The sequence below is a fragment of the Protopterus annectens genome, chromosome 14.part0 (genome assembly GCF_019279795.1).
Source record: "Protopterus annectens isolate FY-2018-M chromosome 14.part0, PAN1.0, whole genome shotgun sequence".
Lineage (NCBI taxonomy): Eukaryota > Metazoa > Chordata > Ceratodontiformes > Protopteridae > Protopterus > Protopterus annectens.
The window spans coordinates 534,361,365-534,387,580 of record NC_056748.1 but is presented as its reverse complement, the minus strand read 5'-3'; the positions used below and the strand labels follow the sequence as shown (position 1 = coordinate 534,387,580).

Below are 26,216 nucleotides of genomic sequence, written 5' to 3'. Positions count from 1 at the left end.
GAGAGTAAAAAGGAGCTGTTGATTATGTAGAATTTTCAGCAGCTAGGTAAAACTGAATGAGTTTAGGATAAACTTTTGAATGACAAACAAAACATTTCACAAATAGATCAGGATAAAACACTTCACAAATGGATCAAGACTACCACTTGCAAATAAGTGATATAAAAAAGCAAGTAATTTACAAAGAAAGCATGTTTACATGGGGCAAGCTTCCATGTATACTCCATGTGCCCTGGCTGCATCCCTGATCCCATGCTACATATTGTTCCAAATCAAAGGTCACACCGTGAGAAAAGAAAAGGAAATGCCTTTTATGTTCAGGAAAAACAAGTGATTTCCTCTAGCTGAAAAACAGACTTAAATATGCTTCAAGGAAGCCAGAATTTGAACTGTGAATCAAACTGCATCTACTCGAAAATCTATCCACATCCTAAAGGAAATAGATTATGTGGGGTCCTTATCTGTAAGAGGCCATGTTTCTAGAAATATGCACAGTTTTTTTTTAATGCCCTACATTTATCATAAACCCACGCAAAGATGGTGATCATGAGGAGAAACAAAAATACAGCAAGTAACAGCTGACTTGCATAAGTGCTGTCAACCCAACAAAGCATACACTGCAGTTTGAAGGTGGTCCACGGAAAATATTAATCTAGTTTAGCATTTCCTGTCTGTGATTTTTATGTTAAACTAAATTCGTGTACTAGATGTCTCCTCAAAAACAGGCGTGCATAACCCACATTAAAAACGATTTTAAGGCATGGTTACAGGGCATTTTTTAACCATTACCAGACTCTCATCGGGTAAAAATAAGATGCCATTAAGCCCAAGCATAGAATCATGGGATGAAATATTATCAAATGTAGTCTCAATCGAAATATGCCAATTAATGCGGTGACTCTCAAGGAAAAAAGTAATTGGAAATTCACCTTGCTTAAAGATAAAGTTTAGGAAATGAAATTTAACTTGTAACGTTGAGTATAATTTAAGACTGTGGACCGCCTTTGCAAAAACTTAGATAACGGTTTCGCAGCATTTACCATGTAAACAAACACCTCTGAACAGGAGTGGTGCCTTCACTGTGCATAGTTATAATTAGGATTGCGATTCTGGTGAACGTACTTCGGTATCCATAGACCGTCTAGTGGCCAAATAACTGAAAAGTAGCAGGTTATGACTGCCCCAGTATCCTGTTTTGTTTTAAGCATTTACTACTGTGTTTAATTCAAACTTTAAAGAAGGACCCGTAAAAAGTTGCCTAAAGGTGAATAGATAACTTTACTACCCAGGCAAAGCAATGTTTCAAAACCTGTGCAACAACCAGTAAGTAAGCCCTACTGTTTTCTGGGGTCCAATGTTTTGGCTGATATGTTCCTTCTCCTCGTGAAGTACATTTTGGTTACAGCTTTATGTCCAGTCACGTATCTGAAATAATTATTCTGTCTCGTTTTACACCACGTTGTATGCATATATTTGTGTGAGACAATTACCTTAGAATATGTGTGAATCAAAATCGTGCTTTTTGGATTACCACCCATGAATTTATTCGCAGCAACACCATGGGACACACAACTACAGCAGGGGGTCAGCAGCACGCTGGCGCCCCCAGCAGGAAAAATGAAAAAGCAGACTCACCTATTGCTGGGTCTGCAGAGACCATGTTCCAGGCTTCAATGATCAAAGAAAAAGTCCCCGGCCATTTAAAGTTGTCTATATAGACACACAAACACACATGTAAATTGTTGCATAATGTGCTTTTATTTTATTTTTGCAATGAAGCAAGATTTCTCTGTAAAATGAGCATTCATATTTATTAGTGTTTGAAGAAAAAATACAGTACCCGTAATTAAAAAAAAAATGTTTTCTTACTCAGGATGGAAGATCTCACAAACCAGGAAGAAATTCGAGTGAACCCTAAATGTGATAGGAAAGTATCTCTGTATGGATATTTGAGAGGGGCTTACTTAAAGAATAAAAGCCAAGTTCATGTTCCAGGTAATTCACTTTCTTCGTATAGTAAATGCTTATTTTGTTTTGTAGTTCATAGTTAACCGTTGTAGATGGGTTTTCCTCCCTGAAAGTTCCTTTTCCAAGTTAGATTTTACACTTCATTAGGTTTAGCTTCAGTTCAGCCAGCAGCATATTGTTTGATTGCGTAAAGCATGCAAGCCTTTTTCCCACGTAAACCATTTGTTGCCATGGTTTTGTGGGCTCTAAGTCCATAAGAAAGTGCTTTATAACCCTGATTACAAGAACAAGAGTGCAGTTTCTAGTATTTGTCCTGGGTTATTGTACAGAAGGAGCTGGATTCTTTTCACTGCTGTTCTCGGGGGCTATCAGAATGATTTCAACTTATGTTTGTCCTAGCCAGCTTATGCAGCCGTTACTGCTGAGTTGTTTTACTTGAATAATCAATTATTTAGTTTTGTCAGTACATAAGTAACTTAAAAACAGTAATTGAAATAAATTCTGTCATCTTCCCAGTGTATGTTCAGTTAATCTGAAAAGTGAGCATTGTAAATTAAAAGCTATCTGTCCTTGTTTATATAATGAGAAGAAGCATCCTCTCTGTGACCTGTTTCATGACCAGCTAAAAGTGACCAGGTCGTAATGCTTGTGACATGAACCCCGATGTAGTGTCTAATCAAAGTAACCATAAGCTTCTGTAAAGATGGCTGTGTATATTAGCCACTTTATGATGATATCTTTGTCAGATGTTGTTCGTGTTTCACTGTTGCAGTCATTACATTTGGGTAATCTGCGGGCAGGTTGCCCTTATTTGGCCTGAATATCAAAGTCTTGGGTCCTGCGTCGATTGCTGTCTCCTCTTCCATGACATCAGGTCGTCAGGGGTATAAAACATGCAGCCAATACCATTTTATTCAGTCTTTCTTGCCGCGTGGTGCCCGAAGCAAAAGCAGTTCGCAAGTGCCGGTCAGCCGACTCCTGAAATTTTCGCATTCGAGTTTCAGTACCGAAGTTTTCAATTAAAGCTAAGTACCCCATTGAGGAAACTTTTTCTTGCTCCTTACTGATGTCAGTAAAAATTAATAATTGCATTACTTGTGGGAAGCAAATACCTCATAAGGATTTTCATTTGTACTGTATTCCTTGTCTTGGCCCAGATCATAACGTGCCTTGCTGTCGGTTTTGTGCTAGATTTAACCAATGCACTATTAAGCTTCCGTATATTTTTGCTTCAAAATATTTTGGATCCAGATTTAATTACCCTGAAATGTCATTGGATAGTAATCTGACTACCGGAGTTCACAAAAAACGCAAAGAAAAAGACAGAGACAGACCGTCGAGGTCCAAAATCGAGGACAAAGCTTTTCCTAAGCCAGTCGCCGGTTCGCAGGTACTCAGTGAGGCACTTTCGCAGCCCCTGATACCCGCTACTTTTGAGTCGCAGGCCTCTACCGAGACCCATGCGGAGTTTGGTATGCCACGAGATTCTCACAGTATTGTACCTGCGGATGTCTCTCCTTCGGATGGGTCCGGAGCCGCTGAGCAGGCACCGGCTTCTGAGGATGTTTTCAGGCCTCAACATTTCTATATAAAATCAACGCCAGCTTCAAAAACAACTTCTAAGTCTAAAAAACTGATGCATGAGCCATGTGCTCAGGCCCCTATACCTAAAAATCAGATGATCAAAATGGCTGAGGACTTAATTACCTTAATCAGGAGTTTCCAACTCCCTGCTGCTAAGAGGCCTAGGCAAGACACTGATTATGAATCTTCAGATCAGGTTTCTATTTCTTCTGATTCCTCTTCTGATCAGGAATTTTCTATACCACCCTATGAGGATTCAGATGCAGTAGAATCCATCCCATCTGCATCTCCTCCTCCTGAGGATTATTCTTTTGGAAACACCTTGCATACTTTAAGGGAAAATTTTCTTTGGGAGAGTCAGGATTTCTCGGAATCAAAAAAGAGGCTTAGGGATTTCCTCCTTCTTCCTTAGCATAGGCCTTTGGCTATACCTCCTGTATTAGACATTGCTGATATGTTTTCGGAATCAAGCATGGGCTCCTGATTCCCTACCTCTGGCTCCTAGTAAGCCAGACAGATATTACAGGGTCACTGACTCCCACAGAAATCCTACCCCCTCTGATAGAGATTCCAGGGCACTGGATAGATGGTGAAAGAAGGTTTATACGTCTGCAACTTTGGCAATTAGGGCCTTAAACTGTCAGTTTCATATGCTTAAATATCAACAGAATGTTATGGGCTTATTGAAACAGAAAATGATGTTGATTTCTGATTGTGTGGAAAATAAAGAATTACAGGAATTATTGCATGCAGCAGAACAGGTTGGAAAGCATACTTTGTAATGTGGTTTTGATTCCTTGGAGGCCTCTTGCAGGGCCGCAGTTACTGGATCTGTGATTAGAAGGCATGCCTGGCTCAAGGAGCAAAATCTGCCTGATCATGTTAAAGCTAAATTGTTGGATGCACCTTTACAGCATGTTACTCTGTTTGGTAGTAAGGCAGAAGAGGTTTTAAAGAAAATGGAAGAGAAAGCTAAATCTATGCAAACTGTAAAAGATTTCTTACATGTGCAGCCACCCAGATTCAGCAGGCACTGGCCTACTAAAAATTGGTCCTTTCCTGTGTCCAACAGAGCCTCACAAGGCAAGTCCAGGTGCTCAAAAGGCTCTAGGTACCAATCACAGGGTTCTTACAGATCAAAGCAGTGTGGTTCCTCTACCTCCTAATCTGGAGGAAGCAAAGCACAACCCTACAGTAAGCAGTCTCAATGACTTCCCTCTACCATCACCAAGCATTTTTCTTTTGGCACCCCCCTTGGGGGGAAAATTAGCACTTCATGCTCACAATTGGCAGTTAATTACCCAGGACAAGTGGGTATTAAACAATAGTATCCCAGGGGTACAGATTTCATTTCCATACCTTGCCAGTTCCAAACGGTTGGCCAGATCTGCCACAAAATCAATGGGCAGAGGCCCAGAAACAAGTTATGTCCCTCATGGATATGGGTGCTATTCAACCAGTACCAGAACCGGAAAAAGGCAAGGTTTTTATTTAAGACTGTTCCTGGTACCCAGAAAAGACGATGCCTGGCGTCCAATACTGGACTTATCAATTTTGAGCATGTTCTTGAACATTCCAAAATACAAAATGCTGACTTTACAAGAGCTACTGCCCATGCTGGGCAAGAACGCTTGGTTAGTGACTCTAGACTTAAGAGGCGTACCTGCATATCCCAATAAGGGAATTGTGCAGAACATACCTCTGCTTCAAGGCAGGTTTTATGCATTACCAATTCTCTGCACTGCCCTTTGACTTATCTACAGAGCCCAGGGTCTTTACAAAGTGCCTGGCACCAGTAGTTTCATTTTGCAGACAAAGAAGCATACAAATCTATCCATACTTGGACGACTGTCTCATTGAAGCAGAAAACAAGGACATTCTTCTTCAACATCTGGCGTTTGTAAAAAGGCTTCTAACATGCCTAGGGTACACAATAAACGAAAATAAATCACAAGTGGTACCCTCTCACAAAATTATATTCCTGGGTGCAAGCTTGAATACAGCTGCCCAGATGACTTACCTTATGCCAGACAGACAAAGGAAACTGACTATATACTTCAAACAGATGGCAACAAAAACCTAGTTATCTGCAAGACAAATTCTGCAGGCTTTAGGGTTTATGGCATACTGCATTCTACTAATTCCATATGCAAGATTGCATATGAGGAAACTTCAGTGGTATCTAAAAAGTTTATGGAGTCAACATTGTCACAGTCTGGAAATAATGATTCCTCTCATTCCCTGCCTACAACAGGAGTTTCTTTGGTGGGCAGAGACGTGTCACCAAAACAAGGGATGGTCTTTTACTGTACCCCCTGCCACCCAAACCCTAACTACAGAAGCATCTGACTATGCTTGGGGGCGGGGCCCATTTGGTGGGGAGATGCATTCAGGGCATATAGAACCCAAAACAAATGCATCTGCATATCAACCAGAAAGAGATGCTAGCTGTTCAGAATGCCCTGACAGCCTTCAAGGACTTATTTCATCCAGGACGACTAATGATAAAGACGGACAACACCACGGTTATGTGGTACATAAATAAGCAGGGGGGTACATATTCCTACCCCCTTTGCTGACTAGCCATGGCATTGTGGGACACAGCCTTGACTTAACAAGTACATCTTCAAGCACAATTCCTGCCAGGAAAACAAAATGCTCTGGCAGACTACCTAAGCAGAAATCTTATGGACCATCACGGTTGGAAACTGGATCCACAAGTCTTCAGCATGGTAACACAGAAATGGGGGAGCCCAGACATAGATCTATTTGCCTGTCCCCAAAATTATCAACTGGACAAATTCTGCACAAGGACTTATCACAGACACGAGTATGGAAAGTGGATGCCCTATCCTTCACCTATCAGTCTACACCTTTCCTCCTCTGCCTGTTCTTTCCAAGGTCTTACTAAAGGTCAGACAGGAAAAAAACAAAAATGATCCTAATTGCCCCGGACTTGCCTCGCCAGCACTGGTACCCAATTCTGAGGAATATGTCTCAACTCCCTCCTTGGTACTTGCCTCAAATACCTCATCTACTGTCTCAGCAGAGCAATCAAATTCTGCACACTCAGCTCCAAACTCTGAACCTGGCAGCATGGCTGATCATGTAATTATTCAAACACCCCTCAGTAAATCTGTGATGGATGTCATTTTGGAAGTCAGAAGGCCTATTACTAGAAAATCTTATGCTGATAAATGGAAGAGATTCTGTGCTTGGAACCAAGCACAAGGAATAGACACAGCAAAACCAAATATTCCTCAGATTTTACAATACTTGACTGAGATGCTTGACAAGGGCCTATCTTTTTCTTCAATAAAAATCCATGCATCTGCTATCTTGGCTCATTATAACACGGAGCCTCCCATCTTTTCTCATCCTCTGCTAAAACAGTATCTTAGAGGGGCCAAAAAATTAAGGCCTCCCAGAAGATCACCAACTCCTGCATGGGACCTCAATTTTGTGCTGAAAAACTCACCATGCCTCCTTTTGAACCAGCAGGTACTGCGGATATAAAGTTTTTGTCTTGGAAAACTGCTTTCCTTTTGGCAATCACTTCAGCAAGAAGGATTTCAGAACTACAGGCTCTCATGGCTGTGGAGCCTTGTATTACATTTTACCCGGACAGGGTGTCCCTCAGGACCAATCTTTCCTTTATGCCTAAGGTGGTATCCAGTGTGGCTCTTAACCAAATTATCCACCTGCCAACATTTTACCCAAATCCGCAGAACAAGGGGGAGTGGATTCTGCATTCATTGGACGTACACAGACAACTAAAATTCTACTTAAACAGGACTAAATCTCTAAGAAAGTCTGAGCAACTACTGGTGGCATTTGCTGCAGGATCAGAGGGAAAGGCTATATCAAAGCAGACTATTTCTAAGTGGATAAGCTACTGCATTCGTTTCTGCTACTTGCGTCATGGAAAACCAGTGCCCAAGGGAATCGGGTCACATTCCACCAGGGCTGCCTCTACCTCAGCAGCTTTTCTCAGATGAGTTCCAACCAAAGACATTCTAGAAGCTGTTACTTGGAGCTCTGTTCATACTTTTACAAAGCATTATCATTTGCCTCTCTTCTCTAAATCCAGGGCTGGCTTTGCCACTGCAGTTCTGCAGGGCCTTATAGCATCTGCTAATGCTATTTAGTTCCATCCTCCCATCCATAGCTTTGGGATTTTACCCAAATGTAATGACTGCAACAGTGAAATACGAAGAACATAGTACAGTTGTGTACACTTACCATAAGTGTAGATGTTAGTGTATTTACTGTTGCAGTCCGGGTTACCCACCCGCCATCCCCCTTTTTTCTAGAACTTTTCTTTCCTTCACTATATTCTAAAGCTTTTGTGGTGTATTTGCTTTTAGATGAAGGTAAAGTTTATGTTGCTAAAAGTGCATTTACATATATATTGCTGTTTTATTTATATTTATATATAGTTTTGCTCCCGATTTGGAGGGCACCTGACATCTGGGGCAAGAAAAACTGAATAAAAATGGTGTCTGCTGCATGTTTTATACCCCTGATGACCTGACGTCATGGAAGGGGAGAGAGTAACCGACGCAGGACCCAAGACTTTGATATTCAGGCTGACTGAGGGAAACCTGCCAGCAGATTACCCAAATGTAATGACTGCAACAGTGAATACACTCGAACATCTGCATTTATGGTAAGTGTACACAACTGTACTTTTTGCACAGTTATACAGCAGTTTTTGCCTGTGAGTAGATGCTTGTTTTTTTGTTTGTAGCATTTGATTCACACAGTATCACCCTTTATGCTGGAAAAACGTAGCAGCACGGTTCAAGGCAAAGTATTAAGCACTCCGTAGTTAAAGTAAATCTTGTGGTAGCCAGTTGCTGCTGTTTCCTAACCTCCATGGAGGGAGTTGGGCTTCAGTTATGGAAGTCTGCACATGTTTTTGACCTTAAGGATATGGACAGATGTAGGAAAGATCCCACTGCGTTTGTCCCCTTGCAGACCCGCATCCACTTTTTTTTTTAAAAAGGGTATGAGTATGTGCCAGCCTGCTTAAGTTATGTACCTCACCAGGGCCTCGTTGCTTGACTGGAACTGGAGGAACAATAGTTTGTTTCCTTTTCAGTTGGTGGAAGTGAAAAACAATGTCATTATCATGAACCATGGGGCTTCCTTTTCTCTTACAAAAGGGAAAAGCCTAGGTAGGCTGCCCAATCCTCCAGTAAAACATTTTTTCATTGGCTCTGTGACTTAGATATAGGAGAGGTAACCCTGTGTTGACAGAGGGGTAGGCTGTGTCTTGCACTGAAAAATCCAGTGAACCAGAGGCTGATACTAACAGAAGGTTCATAAGCAGATGATGACTACTTCCATTATATGTCTTGGAATATATATTACTCGTCAGGGCACATCATATTGAATATGAGACCTGCATACCTGTGTGCAGGCAGGATTTCAACACAGCAGGTTGGTAGTGTGGAAAGGAGGGAGCTGTACTGAAGTAAAACTGCATGGTTTATGAAATTCAGTCCTTATGCTGGTGCAGATATGGAAGACAGTTGTGTGTGTTATGGCTGAATGATTCAGTCAAGCTATTATAGAATTCCTTTTGGTACCATAATTGACAAATTGAGAGTCATATTAGGAAAACATACATCTCGAGTAAATTTTATGCAAAAGCTCTCATAGGACTTGGATATTATCCAAGTAATACCATTTTGTAGATAGGGCAGCAGCGGTGGTGCAGTGTTTAGCGTTGCCTCCTCACAGCAACAGGTGCTGTGGTGCTATTCTTGGCTGGGGTGCCTTCTGTGCGGAGTCTGCATGTCCTCCCTATGGTTACGTGGGTTTCCTCTGGGTGCTCCAGTTTCCTCCCACATCCCAAAGACATGCTGTAGTTGGCTTGGACACACTAAATTGGCCCTAGGTGTGTGTGTGTGTGCATGTTTATACCGTCTGTGGAAGATTGGGCGCTGGTCTGCCAACTCGATACCGTAAAATTTTCTGCTGACCGTTGTTCTGCTGTGTCGACCCCTAACCGGGATAAGCCAAAAGGAGATGATGATGATCATTTTGCAGATAAGACCATGTTTATTGGGTGATTGAGACTCTGAAATTAAAAATTGCACAAGAAAACTTAAGATTCGTTCTTCTAGCAAATCCTGTTGTACACCATTGCACCTTACTTAATGACAACAAGTAACAGATAAGTCTGCCTTCTTGGTACTGCAGTATTCAAAATCTTAATTTTGAGCTGCTGTGCCCCCCTTTGAAAACAGCACCTCTTTGTAGGCAACAAAGTTACACCCTGTGAAGCTTTCAGAAATTACATCCTTTCCTTCACCCATCCTGCTCTTGGAAAAAGTGCATTCTCCAGATTAGGTCCTGCCATTTGGAACCACGTTCCTACAGAAGTAAAAACTTAAGCTATGCTTGAAGCCTTTAAGCATTCCGTCAGACAACTTTCTTAAGGCACTCCAATGCACCTGCTACTGTGACAATGGGTGGTGGCAGGTAATAATTCAGACTAACAATTCAAGCTGTCAGTACTGCACATATTAATTCCTTGTACATGCCGCTCTAAATATTTTCTGATGTTTCCCTGTTTTGTGTGTGTTCAGACTTGATATGCTGTGACTTGCTTTTTCCTAATCATACATTTCTTTCTGTGCTCATTTTTATTAAATGCGTACTGATGCTTGCTTAGCTCAGGTCGTGGCTGAAAAGGGTAACTGAATCCACTTACACTGGGGTTCCTACTCAGCAGGTGCCGGTGGTGTGGGAGTACAGTACTGGCATTGCTTCATGAAGCCAGAAGGATGTCACAGCTGATACTGCACTTGCGGTCACTGCTTCTTAATTTTGAGTTGGGGGAGGGCTGCATTTACAGACCTATGCAGGGTGCTGGATGACCAAGCTATGGTTGTGGTCAGACTGTCATAGTAAACAAATGGAGCAAATACATAAATATTAGAATTCTTTCAGTGGTGATGTGTCAGAATGGTTAATCTGTGTTGGAGTGAAGCTTTACTTGGAAGTAATACCATGAAGGTGCTTGAGTAGTTTCCACAGAGTTTAATTACTTGGTTGCAAAAATAAGTTTTAGCACAAAAAAAGGCTAAAGCAAGAGTAGTGTAAATGGCTTGTAGAGACTTTGCATCCTTAAAACTGTCAGTAATTGCAGAACAGTATAGATTTCATTAAAGAAGTCAAAGGCAGACTGGACGTGCATTGTACCCTGTAGAAGAGCATTGTCATTTCAGAGGGGAATAAGCTGAGAATTCAGTATATGCATAATGAAAATCTGTGAAAAGGGCTAAGGAAGATCTCGTGTTTAGAGTAAGCCTTAAGTGTAGTAGTGTCCATGTGAAATTATCTTTAAAAAAAAAAAAAAATCTGTTGAGCTGAGGTAGGAGATTGAATGTAATGGAATGTTAAAAAGGTGACGGGCAGTAGAACTTGGTCATCTGGTATACGACTGAAACCCAAGTCAGTGATATAACAGTAGCCATATAAATGTACAGAATGCTGATGTTCATCGTGTTACCCTGCTGCAGTCATCACACTTGGGTTATCCTGTCGTCAGGCGGTCCCGCAGTCGGCCGGAATTCCAAAGTCTTGGTCCGGCATCGGTTGCTGTCGCCACTTCCCTGACGTCAGTGCGCCAGGGGTATATATAATGCAACCGACGCCATTTTCTTCAGTCTTTCTTGCCGCGCCGTGCCCGAAGCAGAAGCAGTTCGCAAGTGCCGGTCGGCCGACTCCTGATATTTTCGAATTTGAATTTCAGACCGAAGTCTTCTATAAAGCTAAGTACCCCGTTGGGGAAACTTTTCTTGCCTCAGACCGATGTCAGAAAAACAGTTGTATTTCTTGTGGGAAGCAAATACCTCATAAGGATTTTCATTCCTATTGTATACCTTGCCTAGGCCCAGACCACGACGTCACTACTTGTCGGTTTTGTGCTAGGTTTAATAAGCGTACTATTAAAAGAAGCTTTGATTTCGCACGACACTACTTCGGTAGGAAATTTAACTACACCATGCCGTCGGAGCAGCCGACTACTGGCGTGCACAAAAAACGCAAGGATAAGGACAGACAGCCCAGGCCTAAGCCAGATTCCGAGGCCTCGGCTGATCCAGTCTCCGGTTCTCCGGTCCTCAGTGAGGCTCCAATGCAGCCCCTGACCACTGCAGATCTGGAACCCGAGACCGCTGCGGAATTTTTGGTGGAATGCACCAGGCCGACGCAGCCATTTAGTTCAGGCCCTTCCAACGACATTGCTACAAAAGACATTGGTGCTACAGAAACGTCATCGGTTTCTGAAGGCGTTTTCAGACCGACGACTCTCACCATTAAAACGTTTTGTAAGTCGAAGACTCCTACTAAATCTAAAAGGACTGCACTTCAGTCTCCTGTTCAAGGCCCCATGCCTAAGAAACCGATGCTCAAAATGGCTGAAGATTTGATTTCTTTAATCAGGCGTTCCCAGCCCCCTCCTGACAAAAGGCCTAGACAAGAGGAAGATTATGCATCCTCTGAACAACTGTCCATTTCTTCAGACTCCTCTGAGGACCAAGATTACTCCTTTCCTTATGAAGATTCTGATGCTGAGGACTCTATTCCCTCAGCTTCTCCTCCTGAAGACTACTCCTTTGGGGAAACTTTACACACTATGAGGGAACATTTTCACTGGGAGAGTCAAGACTACTCTGACTCGAAGAAAAGGCTCAGAGAGTTTATTTTACTCCCCCAGCACAGACCACTTGCCATCCCTCCAGTTTTGGACATTGTGGATGATGTGTATTTAGAATCGAGTTTGAACCCAGACTCTCTTCCTCCTGCTCCGGCTAAGCCTGACAGATAAATGTGGATGATGTGTATTTAGAATCGAGTTTGAACCCAGACTCTCTTCCTCCTGCTCCGGCTAAGCCTGACATACTATAGAGTGCCTGATTCACACAAATTTCTTTACAAAAGCCCTCTAGCTGACCCAGAGACTATCTCACAGGGTCTCAAGGGGGCTAAGGCTTCTATGGCTAAAAACCCAGTACCTTCTGAGAGGGATTCTAGAGCACTAGACAGGTTGGAGAAAAAGGTTTACACCTCAGCCACACTAGCTATGAGGGCACTGAATTGTCAATTTCACATGCTTAAGTATCAGCAATTCCTAATCTCTCAGTTAAATTAAAGCATAACCACTCTCCCTCAACAATCTGAATTGAAAGAAGTACAGGATCTGTTGCACGCCACTGAGCAGGTGGGCAAACATACCTTACAATGTGGGTTTGATTCTTTGGAGGCCTCCTGCAGAGCAGCTGTCACTGGGTCCGTTATGCGTAGGCATGCTTGGTTAAAGGAACAAACTCTGCCTGATCATGTTAAAGCAAAACTGCTAGAGGCTCCCTTACAGCAGGATGTTCTTTTTGGAGTTAGAGCAGAAGTTTTAAAGAAAATGGAGGATAAGGCAAAATCTATTCAGACAAAGATTTCCTACAGGTACAACTCTCTCGCTCAGCAGAAACTAGCCAACAAAAAATTGGTCCTTTCCAGCGACTGACAGACCACAGAGGGGTAAATACAGACGCCCAAGGGGCAGAGGACAACCACAAGCCTAGTATAAACCTCGCCAATGGGGCACTACAATACAGAAGGGAGGAGAAGACCGGTTTCAATCCACTAGAAGACAGACTCAATGACTTGCACCTCATCTGGCCAAGCAATACTCTCTTGGCAGCCCCCGTGGGGGAAAACTCGCACTTTTTGCAGACAACTGGCACATTGTCACAAAGGACAGATGGGTCCTAGACATAATTTTAAGAGGATGCAGATTCCACTTTCACACCTTGCCAATGAAAAGAGGAATGCCAAACCTGCCACAAATTCAGTGGGCAGAGGCACAAAAACAAATTACAGCTCTCATGGACATGAGAGCCATTCAACTGGTACCTACTCGAGAGCAAGGCCAAGGATTTTACTCAAGACTCTTTCTAGTGCCCAGAAAGGACAATGCCTGGAGACCAATTCTGGACCTTTCAATTCTAAACACTTACTTACAAGTACCCAAATTCAAGATGCTAACGCTACAGCAGCTACTTCCCATGTTGGGCAAGGAAGCATGGCTAGTAACGTTGGACCTCAAGGAGGCATACCTGCATGTCCCTACCAGACAAAGTTGCAGAAGATACCTTCGTTTCATTGCAGGTTCAACCCATTACCAATTCTCTGCACTGCCCTTTGGCTTATCTACTGTGCCCAGAGTCTTCACAAAATGCCTGGCACCAGTAATTGCATACTGCAGACAAAGAGGAATTCAAATATATCCATACCTGGACGACTGCCTCATCCAACGACTGCCTCATCCAAGCAGAAAGCAAAGACATTCTCTTACATCATCTGGCCTTTGTAAAGCATCTACTAAACTGCCTGGGGTACACAGTAAACGAAAAGAAGTCAAAACTAGTACCCTCACAAAAATGACATTCCTGGGTGCCAGCTTGAATACAACGGCCCAGAAGGCTTATCCTACGCCAGACAAGCAACTACAACTAACTCAATATTTCAAGACAATGGCAACAAATACCCAGTTAACTGCAAGAAAAATTCTGCAGGCCTTGGGCTTCATGGCATCTTGCATACTAATAATACCATTTGCAAAGCTGCATATGAGGAAATTACAGTGGTACCTAAAAAGCGTATGGTCTCAACACAGCCACAGCTTGGACACAATGATATCTCTCATTCCCTGCCTACAACAGGAATTTCTATGGTGGTCACAGGCATGTCACCTCAACAAGGGTCAGCCTTTCACCTTGCCCCCAGCCAGGCAAACTATCACAACAGATGCTTCAGATTACGCCTGGGGGGCACACATGGCAGGGACAATGCATTCAAGTCCTATGGACCGCAGATCAAAGAAATCTACACATAAATCAAAAAGAGATGCTAGCTGTACAGAAAGCTCTGACAGCCTTCAAGGATCTATTACATCCAGGACAACTTGCAATAACGACGGACAACACCACAGTAATGTGGTACATAAACAAACAAGGGGGTACACATTCCTACCCTCTATGCAGGCAAGCAATGATCTTATGGAACACAGCTCTGGCTTACCAAGTTCAGTTACAAGCTCAATTCCTGCCAGGACAGAAGAACACATTGGCAGACGACCTCAGCAGAAACATCAAGGATCCCCACGAGTGGAAACTGGATCCACAAATATTTGCAATGATAACTCATAAATGGGGCCTTCCAGACATAGACCTGTTTGCCAGTCCTCAAAACTATCACCTAACAAAATTTTGTACAAGGACATTCCACCAACAAGCTTGGAAAGTGGACGCACTCTCTTTCAGTTGGAAAAACCTGACAGTATATGCCTTCCCTCCATTGCCTCTCCTCACAAAGGTGGTTCTGAAAGTCAAAAAGGAGAGACCACGACTGATTCTCATAGCCCCAGACTGGCCACGCCAGCACTGGTACCCGCTATTGAGAAATATGGCCCACAGCCCTCCATGGATATTGCGTCAAATCCCCCATTTGCTCATGCAACAGAACAATCAGATTCTCCACAGCCAGCTCAAAACTTTAAATATGGTTGCATGGCAAATCAACTAAACATCCAACCAGCTCCCCTTTCACAAGCAGTTCCGGATGTTATTCTGGAAGCCAGGAGGCCAAGCACCAGGAAGGCTTATTTGGACAAATGGAAAAGGTTTTGTGCCTGGAACCAAGCTAAAGGCCAAGATACAATTCAGCCTCACATGCCTCACATTCTACAATATTTAGCTGAGATGTTGCACAAAGGACTTTCTTTTTCCTCCATTAAAATCCATGCTTCAGCTATTTCAGCTCACTACAACACGGATCCACCTTTATTTTCACATCCTCTTCTAAGGCAGTTCCTCAGAGGGGCAAAAAACATTAGACCACCCAGGAGAGCTCCTACACCAACATGGGACCTCAATTTTGTTCTGGAAAAACTAATGCTACCTCCCTTTGAACCAGCTTTCTCTGCAGATCTTCAGTTCCTATCATGGAAGACTGCCCTGCTCCTAGCAATAACTTCAGCTAGAAGAGTCTCAGAGCTACAGGCACTAATGGCTGTGGAACCTTTCGTCATTTTTCATCAAGACAGAGTTTCTCTACGAACTAATCCTTCCTTTATGCCTAAGGTGGTTTTCAGTGTGGCTTTAAATCAAACCATCCACTTACCCACCTTCTTCCCAAATCCACAGAACAAAGGTGAGAGACTCCTGCATTCCTTGGACATTCACAGACAACTTCGTTAATACTTGGACAAAACTAAGGCTTTCAGAAAATCTGACCAGCTCTTTGTATCCTATGCTACAGCTTCTCAAGGGAAGGCTATATCAAAGCAAACCATTTCTAAATGGATAGGTCATTGCATACGTTTCTGCTATACCCATCATGGGAAACCAGTTCCTGCTACCATTAGGTCCCACTCTACCAGGGCAACAGCTACCTCTACAGCCTTTCTCAGGGGGGTTCCAACCAAGGAGATTTTAGAAGCTGCAACTTGGAGTTCAGTACACACTTTTACCAAACACTATCACTTACCTCTTTACTCTAAGACCAGGGCGGGCTTCGCCACTGCAGTTCTGCAGGGCCTTATAGCCTCCACTAACCCTCTATGATACCTCCCCCTACCTTAGCTTTGGGATTCAACCCAAGTTTGATGAGTGCAGCAGGGTAACACGATGAACATAGTACAGTTTTGTACCTACCATAAATGTAGCTGTTCGAGTGTTCGCCCTGCTGCAGTCCAGGTTACCCTCCCTCCATCCCCTCTGATCTACTGACTAAATCTCTTCAATACCTTACTGATGTATTTGCGTATAGCTGAAGGGATTTTGTGTTTGTGCAGATGTTACTCCATTTGGTACTAATTTTTGACCACCTTTTTTGGGGGCACCTGACATCTGGGGCAAGAAGAACTGAAGAAAATGGCGTCGGTTGCATTATATATACCCCTGGCGCACTGACATCAGGGAAGAGGCAACAGCAACCGATGCCGGACCAAGACTTTGGAATTCCGGCCGACTGCGGGACCGCCTGATGACAGGATAACCCAAGTGTGATGACTGCAGCAGGGTGAACACTCTAACATCTACATTTATGGTAGGTACAAAACTGTACTTTACCTCCTTACCAGCTTGACCATCAACCTTCCTTCCATGATTTATACCCATTTATTCCCTACCAATGTCTACATTGTCATCGATGTGGGTGAAAGCCATCCGGAGGAAGCTGTCAATTCAGCCAGGTGTGAATATTGCTGTACTGTGGTTGTATGTAGGCGGTCAGCTGTTTTAGATCACCCAGCCAGTTGTGAATGTTGCTGTACTCTGGTTTTATGCAGACTGCCAGCTGTTTAACAGCCTGTTGCCCACAAGGTAGTTTGCAAACCTCATGCCACACACCATTTGAAATGATTGCCAAAGGGCTCACAGGAGGGGTCTGTTGTCAGCATCAAACTTCTCTATCCTTAAAAGTCCACATGATGGCGCACCTCCCACAAACCCATACACACACTTTGCCACTTCTACTCCCTCAGTCTTTTTGTGGGTCAGCAAGAATAGCCTTATTAAAGCCGATAGTTGAGCATTTCTTTTTTAAGCCCTAACATCTCCCCCAGAAGGCTGATGTGGGTACCCACATCATCATAGAGAATGTTTCCTCCTTCCCCATGTGCACGCTTGCTATCACCCACTTGGACTGAAGGCTGCCATCACCAGCTTGGATGTGCCAAACCTACTTCCTCTAGTTTTCAGGCTGTGTTTGTTATCATGCAAGCCTCAGCTTCCATGATGGTGATCAGCACATTAGAAACTGCTCTCTTTCCTCCAGGATGTGTAAGCACTCCCCCTACTCCTGCCCAGCTTTCCAGAGCCAATAGCACTACTATTTTTGTCTGGATTGTAGTCCAGGCTGTATCTCTGTATGCCACAGAGCCAGGCCCAAGTGCCAGGTATATGGTCAGTCTTGAACATGTTTTGCCAGGCAGTGCCTAGATTAATTCTGGCATTGCACTTTCTCTGTTGAGTGGAGTGGAAGCTGAGCAGCTCTGGGAGTGACGAGGGACACAGTCATGAAGCAACACAAAATAATAGTGACAGCTGCATAAATAATGATCTCTCAGAAGTCTGGAATACCAGGAAAGATGATGGTCAGCAGGTAAGTAGGGGAAAATTGAAAGCTGCATAATAGTGAAAAAAAAATCCCAAAAAAGAAACCAAATATAGTAAATGTGCACACAAAGTGGCCATTCAAAACAGTGTACATGTTGGCAAAAGACATGCAGCAACAAAAATGTACTTAAGGAACAGTCTCATCTCATAGGTGGCTGTGATGAGACTTCAAATAAATGTGGGTATGGAGACGCAGCAACTCTTAATATTAGTTGGTGACTTTGAAGAACTGTTTGTGCACATATGTCTGAAGAAATCAAGAGGTACAGGTGAAATGCACATATTAGTCAGATGCTCTTTCCTAAAAGGTAAAATTAATGTATTAATGACTTTTAATGGCAGAACACAGATGCTAGATTTAGATTATTTGGGTTTCTGTGTGCATTTGTGTCTTATAAAATTTACTACATATGATCAAAGACCCAGGTTTCTAGTTCTGAAATTATTTGTACAACCACACCAAATCTGAAATATTGACAATATGTTCAAATACTTCGTTAACAGTAGCCTGGATAATAAGAAACTTGCTTGGGAGAGCGATATGCTCCCCACACCCCTTATCGTTAATATTTCTCCTCTTCTCTGTCTGATGATGTGCAGTCTTGTGGGAATAATTAATTGGAGAAGATGGGAGACTCTCTTCCTCTTGCACCAGAGTGTGGTGGAGGAAAGGGGGATGGGCTTGCCTACCTGTAGAAATGATGTGGATGCAGTGAGTTATCCTGGTGCGCTTCCACGTGTGTCCTGCTAGGTTTAGCTGTTATCTACAGTCTGTTTTGATGTTTATTGATACTGGGATTTTTTTTATTCAACATTATTGTTTTGAAATTTGTAAGCTCTGGAATTAGGACTTTGCTTGTTCATAGATATCCCTTGTAGCCAGATAAGATCACCACTGCATGATAGACTAGAACCAAAAAATATGTCTGTACTAGTATTTCATTTACACCATAATTGGGATATCTAGAAATATCAAGTGTGAGCTGTGTCAATTGTTAGCTACTGCAGAGTACCTTTAGGCATCTTTCTGGACCATTGAAGGGAGCTTGGATTTTTACCTGAGAAGAGTGATTGTATGTAGGTCATAGCAACAGTTTCTTCTTGTGGACTTGTCAGTGACAAAGAATGGCTTAGGTAGAGTTTTTGCATCTGGAGTCACTAGATAAAAGTACTGGTCATTAGAAGAATTTCGTTATTTGGAGACTGGAAGAGACACCCAGGCTTAAGGATGTATCATCACTTGTTATCACATGGTTTCTGAGTAGAGCTAGATTAGCCTTCAGTGTATTGGTCATAGAACTACAAATGGTCTATTTGACTGACCAGAGCTGTAGCATATGATATAATGTAATGACGCTACTTCTGTGAGGCATAACATGAATCATTTTCTGAACCTGGATGTGTCCATTAGGAAAACAACAAAGTCACTGACACTAATGGAACAAATATCAGTACTCGAAACCTTAAGTGGACTTGACCCTATATTGCCACAGATTGATGACATTGTCTTGCAAAGTATAGCAGGTATAACTGCCAAAGCAGTGCCAGCAAGGTTGTGCTTGAATTTGATTCCATATCTGGGCAATACCTATGGAGTCCAGATGCCCAGCTCTAAATCCACTGATACATGAATGACTAGACCTATACTTCATGAGATGAATATCTAGGCCAAGTCCTTTGGATAGATGGCATTGTCTATGGGGACTGATTTAGCCAGACCAGTATGACTAATACCAGTAATAAACTAGCTAATCAAACCTATATCCATGGAAGGATACATAACCATGACAGTATCCATATGCTGGTGCTTTACCAGAGCACTGCCTGTGGATAGATGGGCAAGGATTTACCCTTAAAAGTACATTAATGTTTTGGGCAGTACCTATAGCACAACATAAGTGTAAAACCATACTCTCAGATGCCTGCAGCCATATAGTGATCATGGTGGATGAAACATACTATATACCTCCACACTGTTGATTTATTGCAGCATCAGACAAGGTTGGCTGGATGGCTAGGTGATTTCACCAGAAGAAGATGTCTACACTAGAGCTGCTGCAGATCCCCAGCTGGATGACTGTTCAGAAGAGACATTTTGTTGAAGGCTTTAAACATGCTATTCTGAGTAGCCTTGCTGGGTCCTATAGATGCTGCCCTGAATGCTTGAAGAAAACCCCATTTGAATTTGAGGTGGATAGTTCTTCAGAGTATAAATCAAAGTGCTGAAGGAGTTTACAATTGAATTAATATAATTATGTGAAAGTATTCATTCTTATTATAGAGGTCTTGCTGATTAGACCTAGTCGTGCAAATTAAAAATAGTAGTTTATTGCATTTTTATATTTATATTTTGTGTGTGAAAGAGAGAGGAAGTTAAGGCAATGCTTACATAAGAGACTGACTGTGGCATCCTCCATAAATGCAAGGTAACTGTAGTGTTACAGGGAACCACTAGATTTTTTGTATAATTTCATAATTTCTAGTTGTGCAGTTAATTTTTCTTTTTAACACTCATTATAACATAATTAATTTGACTTTATTGACTGATCTGAAAAGGAAACCCACAGAAGGAAGTTGGAGACAAGGAACTGACCAAGCTGTAAAGGATATTTAGAATTTTGTATATTCAAGTAAATTAACACCCGAGGTACTTAAGTCAGACTGAATGTAATGTTCTGTACTGCTAGTAGCCTGCAGACGGACTGTGAGGGGATTTGGATGTAATGGAACAAGTAGACCAAATTGTGCTAAATGATTCCTTTGGATGTACACAGTAGTGGGTAATAAGAATGTTAGTTGGAATAACAGATGCAAGTTTTGCCAAAGCAACTCCAGTTTAATCAGTGGGTTCAGTTTATTTCTGCTAATGTTGTTGTGTCTTACGGCTTTTCTCTGTTAGGGGTCGCCACAGTGGAACTCCAATCCGCTAATGATTGGCAGATTTTTACGTGCCAAGTTGCCAGCCCTGACGCACAACCTTCAACGAAGGTACGCCCATTCACACGTCTCCACACATAAGATGCTCTAGCTGAGAATCGAACAGGACAACGTCTTACTGTGAGGTGACAATGCTACCGCAGCACCACCACTGCAGTTCTGCTAATATGATTACCAAATACCAGACCACAATCTGATGTTTCAGCTCCTGTTGTACTAAGATGAGATACTAGCAGTGTTATTGGTCTGTTGAAGAATGCAACCAAAAATAAGACACTGGTGTAATGTATAGTTGTCTCCACCATTTAGTGATTCTCCATTACTTAAGCCATCAGAAAGGATTCATTTTATTTGTGATTAAGCAGCACAACCTGAGCTCTCCATTAATCTTACCATATTTAAACATAGTTATGGAATTTGAAGCCCAGCAAAATAAACAAGACACTGGAATAAAGACAAAAAACAAAGTAAATGGTATTGAGCTTCAGGAGGAGCAGAGCGTGGATCTTTTGAATGCGCTTCAGAAAATGCAAGCCTTATGTGAGTCTAAGGTAACTTGTATTGAAGCAAGAGCATAGAGACAACTGCCTGTGCTTGGAATACCTGAATTGTGGGAGCATTGTACAGGATGTGAATCATCTCTGCAATCTACTTTTAATTGCCTAAAAGTTGTCAGAGACAATGCTATATTAGTTTTTTGCACAGATTCTGGTACCAGCATTTCTGTACATGCAGATATGCCAGCAGATGCTTTGTCAGAAGCATTTATTTGTCCAGTAAAATGAACACACTGAGAAAAGGACACTTTTCCTCTGTTGCAATATTCTTAACATGAGGGAGTTGCTTGCTGCGATGACCCAATGTCGACCAGTATATAAAAGAACCTAAAATATCCATAGACAGCATACAAAAGACCTTTTTACTACTAGGGGTGTGTGGTACCTCAAACATAGGCTGCTGTCGAATGCCAGCCATAAAAGTGATAAACACACGCACCAACCCCAGACCTTCTTTATCGCCAGTGTGAATGCTTCACCTGTATGTATGGACTGTTCTTCAAAGTGATTATCGTCTCAACATTTCAGGTAAGTGCCCATTGGGGAATCATTTCTTTACTTTTTTTTGTTGTGTAATGACATCCAAGAAAGGCAAATGTTTATGTGGACATCCGGTTTTACATAAAGACAACCACCAGCAGAGCTTTTTTTTGTCTTGGGCCTACCCACGACCACAGATCTTGTTCTGTCTGCTAGGCCTTTGTGCCTAAAACTTTAAGTAGGTTAACTTCCCTTTCCATTTATTTAGAGAATCAGCACTTGAAACTCCTCGTGAAGAGCACTATGGAGGGATGTTCTTCGTGTTTCACTGTTGCAGTCATTACATTTGGGGTAATCTGCTGGCAGGTTACCCTCAGTCGGCCTGAATAACAAAGTCTTCGGTCCTGCGTCAGTTGCTGTCTCCTCTTCCATGACGTCAGGTCGTCAGGGGTATAAAATATGCAGCCAACGCCATTTTATTCAGTCTTTCTTGCCGCGCAGTGCCCAAAGCAGAAGCAGTTCGCAAGTGCCGGTCGGCAGACTCCTGAAATTTTCGCATTCGAGTTTCAGAACTGAAGTCTTCAACTAAAGTTAAGTACTCCGCTGGGGAAACTTTTTCTTGATCCTTACCGATGTCAGTAAAAGTTGATAATTGCATTACTTCTGGGAAGCAAATACCTCATAAGGATTTTCATTTGTACTGTATTCTTTGCCTCGGCCCAGATCATAACGTGCCTTGCTGTCGGTTTTGTGCTAGATTTAACCAATACACTGTTAAGCGTCCGTATATTTTTGCCTCAAAATATTTTGGATCCAGATTTAATTACCCTGAAATGTCGTCTGTTAGCAATCCGACTACCGGAGTTCACAAAAACCGCAAAGAAAAGGACAGAGACAGACCGTCGAGGTCCAAAACCGATGAAGAAGCTTCTCCTAAGCCAGTCGCCGGTTCGCCGGTACTCAGTGAGGCGCTTTCCCAGCCACTGATACCCACTACTTTTGAGTTGCAGGCCTCTACCAAGACGCATGCTGAGTCCGTATGCCGCGAGATTCTCAGAGTATTGAACCCGCGGATGTTTCTCCCTTGGATGGGTCCAGAGCTGCTGAGCAGGCACCGGCTTTTGAGGGTGTTTTCAGGCCTCAACATTTTTATATAAAACTGACGTCAGCTTCAAAAACAAAATCAAAAACATCTAAGTCCAAAAAACTGACCCATGAGCCACGTGCCCCCTTGATCAGGGGTTCCCAACCCCCCCCCCCCTAAGAGGTCTAGGCAAGACACTGATTATGAATCTTCAGATCAGGTTTCCATTTCTTCGGATTCCTCTTCTGATCAGGAATTTTCTATTCTACCCTATGAGGATTCAGATGCAGAAGAATCCATCCCATCTGCATCTCCTCCTGAGGATTATTCTTTTGGAGAAACCTTGCATACTTTAAGGGAACATTTTCATTGGGAGAGTCAGGATTTCTCTGAATCAAAAAAGAGGCTTAGGGATTTCCTTCTTCTTCCTCAGCATAGGCCTTTGGCAGTACCTCCTGTATTAGATATTGTTGATGTGTTTTCGGAATTGAGCACGCCTCCCGATTCCCTACTTCCGGGTCATAGTAAGCCAGACAGATATTACAGGGTTCCTGACTCCCACAAATTTCTATTCAAAAATCCTGCTGCTGATCCTGAGACTATCTCACAGGGTCCCAAAGGTGTAAAGGCCTCTACAGCCAAAAATCCTACCCCCTCTGTTAGAGATTCCAGGGCGCTGGATAGATCGGGAAAGAAGGTTTACACGTCTGCAACCTTGGCAATTAGGGCCTTAAACTGCCAGTTTCATATGCTTAAATGTCAAATGCATATTATGGGCTTATTGAAAAAGAAAATTATGTTGATTTCTAATTGGAAAATAAAGAATTACAGGAATTATTGCATGCAGCAGAACAGGTTGGAAAGCATACTTTGCAATGTGGTTTTGATTCCTTGGAGGCCTCTTGCAGGGCCGCTGTTACTGGATCTGTGATTAGAAGGCATGCCTGGTTCAAGGAGCAAAATCCACCTGATCATGTTAAAGCTAAATTGTTGGATGCCCCTTTACAGCATGATACTCTGTCTGGTAATAAGGCAGAAGATGTTTTAAAGAAAATGGAAGACTAAGCTAAATCTATGCAAACTGTAAAAGATTTCTTTCTGTGTCCAACAGAGCCTCTCAAGGCAAATCCAGGTGCTCAAAAGGCTCTAGATACCAATCACAGGGGTCTTACAGCTCAAAGCAATGGTGTGCCTCCGCCTCCAAATCTGGAGGAAACAAAGCACAACCCTGCAATAAGCAGTCTCAATGACTTCCCTCTAGCTTCACCAAGCACTTATCTTTTGGCAGCCCCTTTGGGGGGAAAATTAGCACTTCATGCTCAAAATTGGCAGTTAATTACACAGGACAAGTGGGTATTAAACATAGTATCCCAGGGGTACAGATTTCATTTCCATACTTTGCCAGTTCCAAATGGTTGGCCAGATCTGCCACAAAATCAATAGGCAGAGGCTTAGAAACAAGTTACGTCCCTCATGGATATGGGGGCTATTCAACCAGTACCAGAACAGGAAAAAGGACAAGGTTTTTATTCAAGACTTTTCCTGGTACCCAGAAAAGACTATGCCTGGCGTCCAATACTGGACTTATCGATTTTGAACACATTCCTGGACATTCCAAATTTTAAAATGCTGACTTTACAACAGCTACTGCCTATGCAGGGCAGGATCGCTTGGTTAGTGACTCTAGACTTAAGAGGCATACCTGCATATCCCAGTAAGGGAATTGTGCAGAAGATACCTCTGCTTCAATCAGGTTTTTTTGCATTACCAATTCTCTGCACTGCCCTTTGGCTTATCTACTGCGCCCAGGGTGTTTGCAAAGTGCCTGGCATCAGTAATTGCATTTTGCAGACAAAGAAGCATACGAATTTATCCTTACCTGAATGACTGTGTCATTCAAGCAGAGGACAAGGACATTCTTCGTCAACATCTGGCGTTTGTAAAAAGGCTACTAACATGCCTAGGGTACACAATAAACAAAAAGAAATCCCAACTGGTATCCTCTCAAATAATTACATTCCTGGGTGCAAGCTTGACTACAACTGCCCAGATGGCTTACCTTACACCAGACAAACAAAGGCAGCTGACAACATACTTCAAACAGATGGCAACAAAAACCCAGTTATCTGCAAGACAAATTCTGCAGGCTTTGGGGTTCATGGCATCCTGCATTCTACTAATTCCATGTGCAAGACTGCATATGATGAAACTTCAGTGGTACCAAAAAAGTTTATGGAGTCAACATTGTCACAGTCTGGAAACAATGATTCCTCTCATTCCCTGCCTACAACAGGAGTTTCTTTGGTGGGCAGAGACATGTCACCAAAACAAGGGACTGTCATTCACTCTACCCCCTGCCACCCAAACCTTAACTACAGACGTATCAGACTATGCTTGGGGGGGGGCCCACCTGGCGGGGAGATGCATTCGGGGTATATGGAGCCCACAACAAATGCATCTGCATATCAACCTTAAGCAGATGCTAGCTGTTCAGAATGCTCTGACAGCCTTCAAGGACTTACTTCATCCAGGACAACTATTGATAAAGATGGACAACACCACGGTTATGTGGTACATACGCAGGGGGGTACACATTTCTACCCCCTTGCAGACTAGCCATGGCATTGTGGAACACAGCTTTGACTTCCCAAGTACATCTTCAAGCTCAATTCCTGCCAGGAAAACAAAATACTCTGGCAGACGACCTAAGCAGAAATCTTATGGACCCGCACAAGTGGAAACTGGATCCACAAATCTTCAGCATGGTAACACAGAAATGGGGGGGCCCAGACATAGATCTATTTGCCTCTCCCCAAAATTATCAACTGGACAAATTCTGCACAAGGACTTATCACAGACAAGCATGGAAAGTGGATGCCCTATCCTTCAGTTGTAAAAACCTATCAGTCTATACCTTTCCCCCTCTACCTCTTCTCTCCAAGGTCTTACTAAAGGTCAGACAGGAAAAACCAAAAATTATCCTGATTGCTCTAGACTGGCCTCAGCAGCACTGGTACCCAATTCTAAGGAATATGTCCCAATTCCCTCCTTGGTACTTGCCTCAAATACCTCATCTACTGTCTCAGCAGAACAATCAAATTCTGCACACTCAGCTCCAAACTCTGAACCTTGCAGCATGGCTGATCATTTAATTATTCAAACAAGACCTCTCCCTAAATCTGTGATGGATGTCATTTTGGAAGCCAGAAGGCCTAGTACTAGAAAATCTTATGCTGATAAATGGAAGAGATTCTGTGCTTGGAACCAAGCACAAGGAAAACGGACACAACAAAACCAAATATCCCTCAGATTTTACAATACTTGACTGAGATGCTTGACAAGGGCCTATCTTCTCCTTCAGTAAAACTCCATGTGTCTGCTATCTCGGCTCATTACAACACTGAGCCTCCCCTC

General features: G+C 42.7%; 1 protein-coding gene across 1 annotated transcript in view; it reads left to right on the top strand.

Annotated features, from left to right (window-relative positions):
• BMS1 (BMS1 ribosome biogenesis factor) overlaps positions 1-26,216 on the top strand; it is a gene marked incomplete in the record, with an annotated part of 1,196,647 nt that overhangs the window by 394,739 nt on the left and 775,692 nt on the right. Inside the window, 1 exon segment of the mRNA XM_044056283.1 lies at positions 1,874-1,995. Within this exon segment, the coding sequence (XP_043912218.1) occupies positions 1,874-1,995 (122 nt within the window).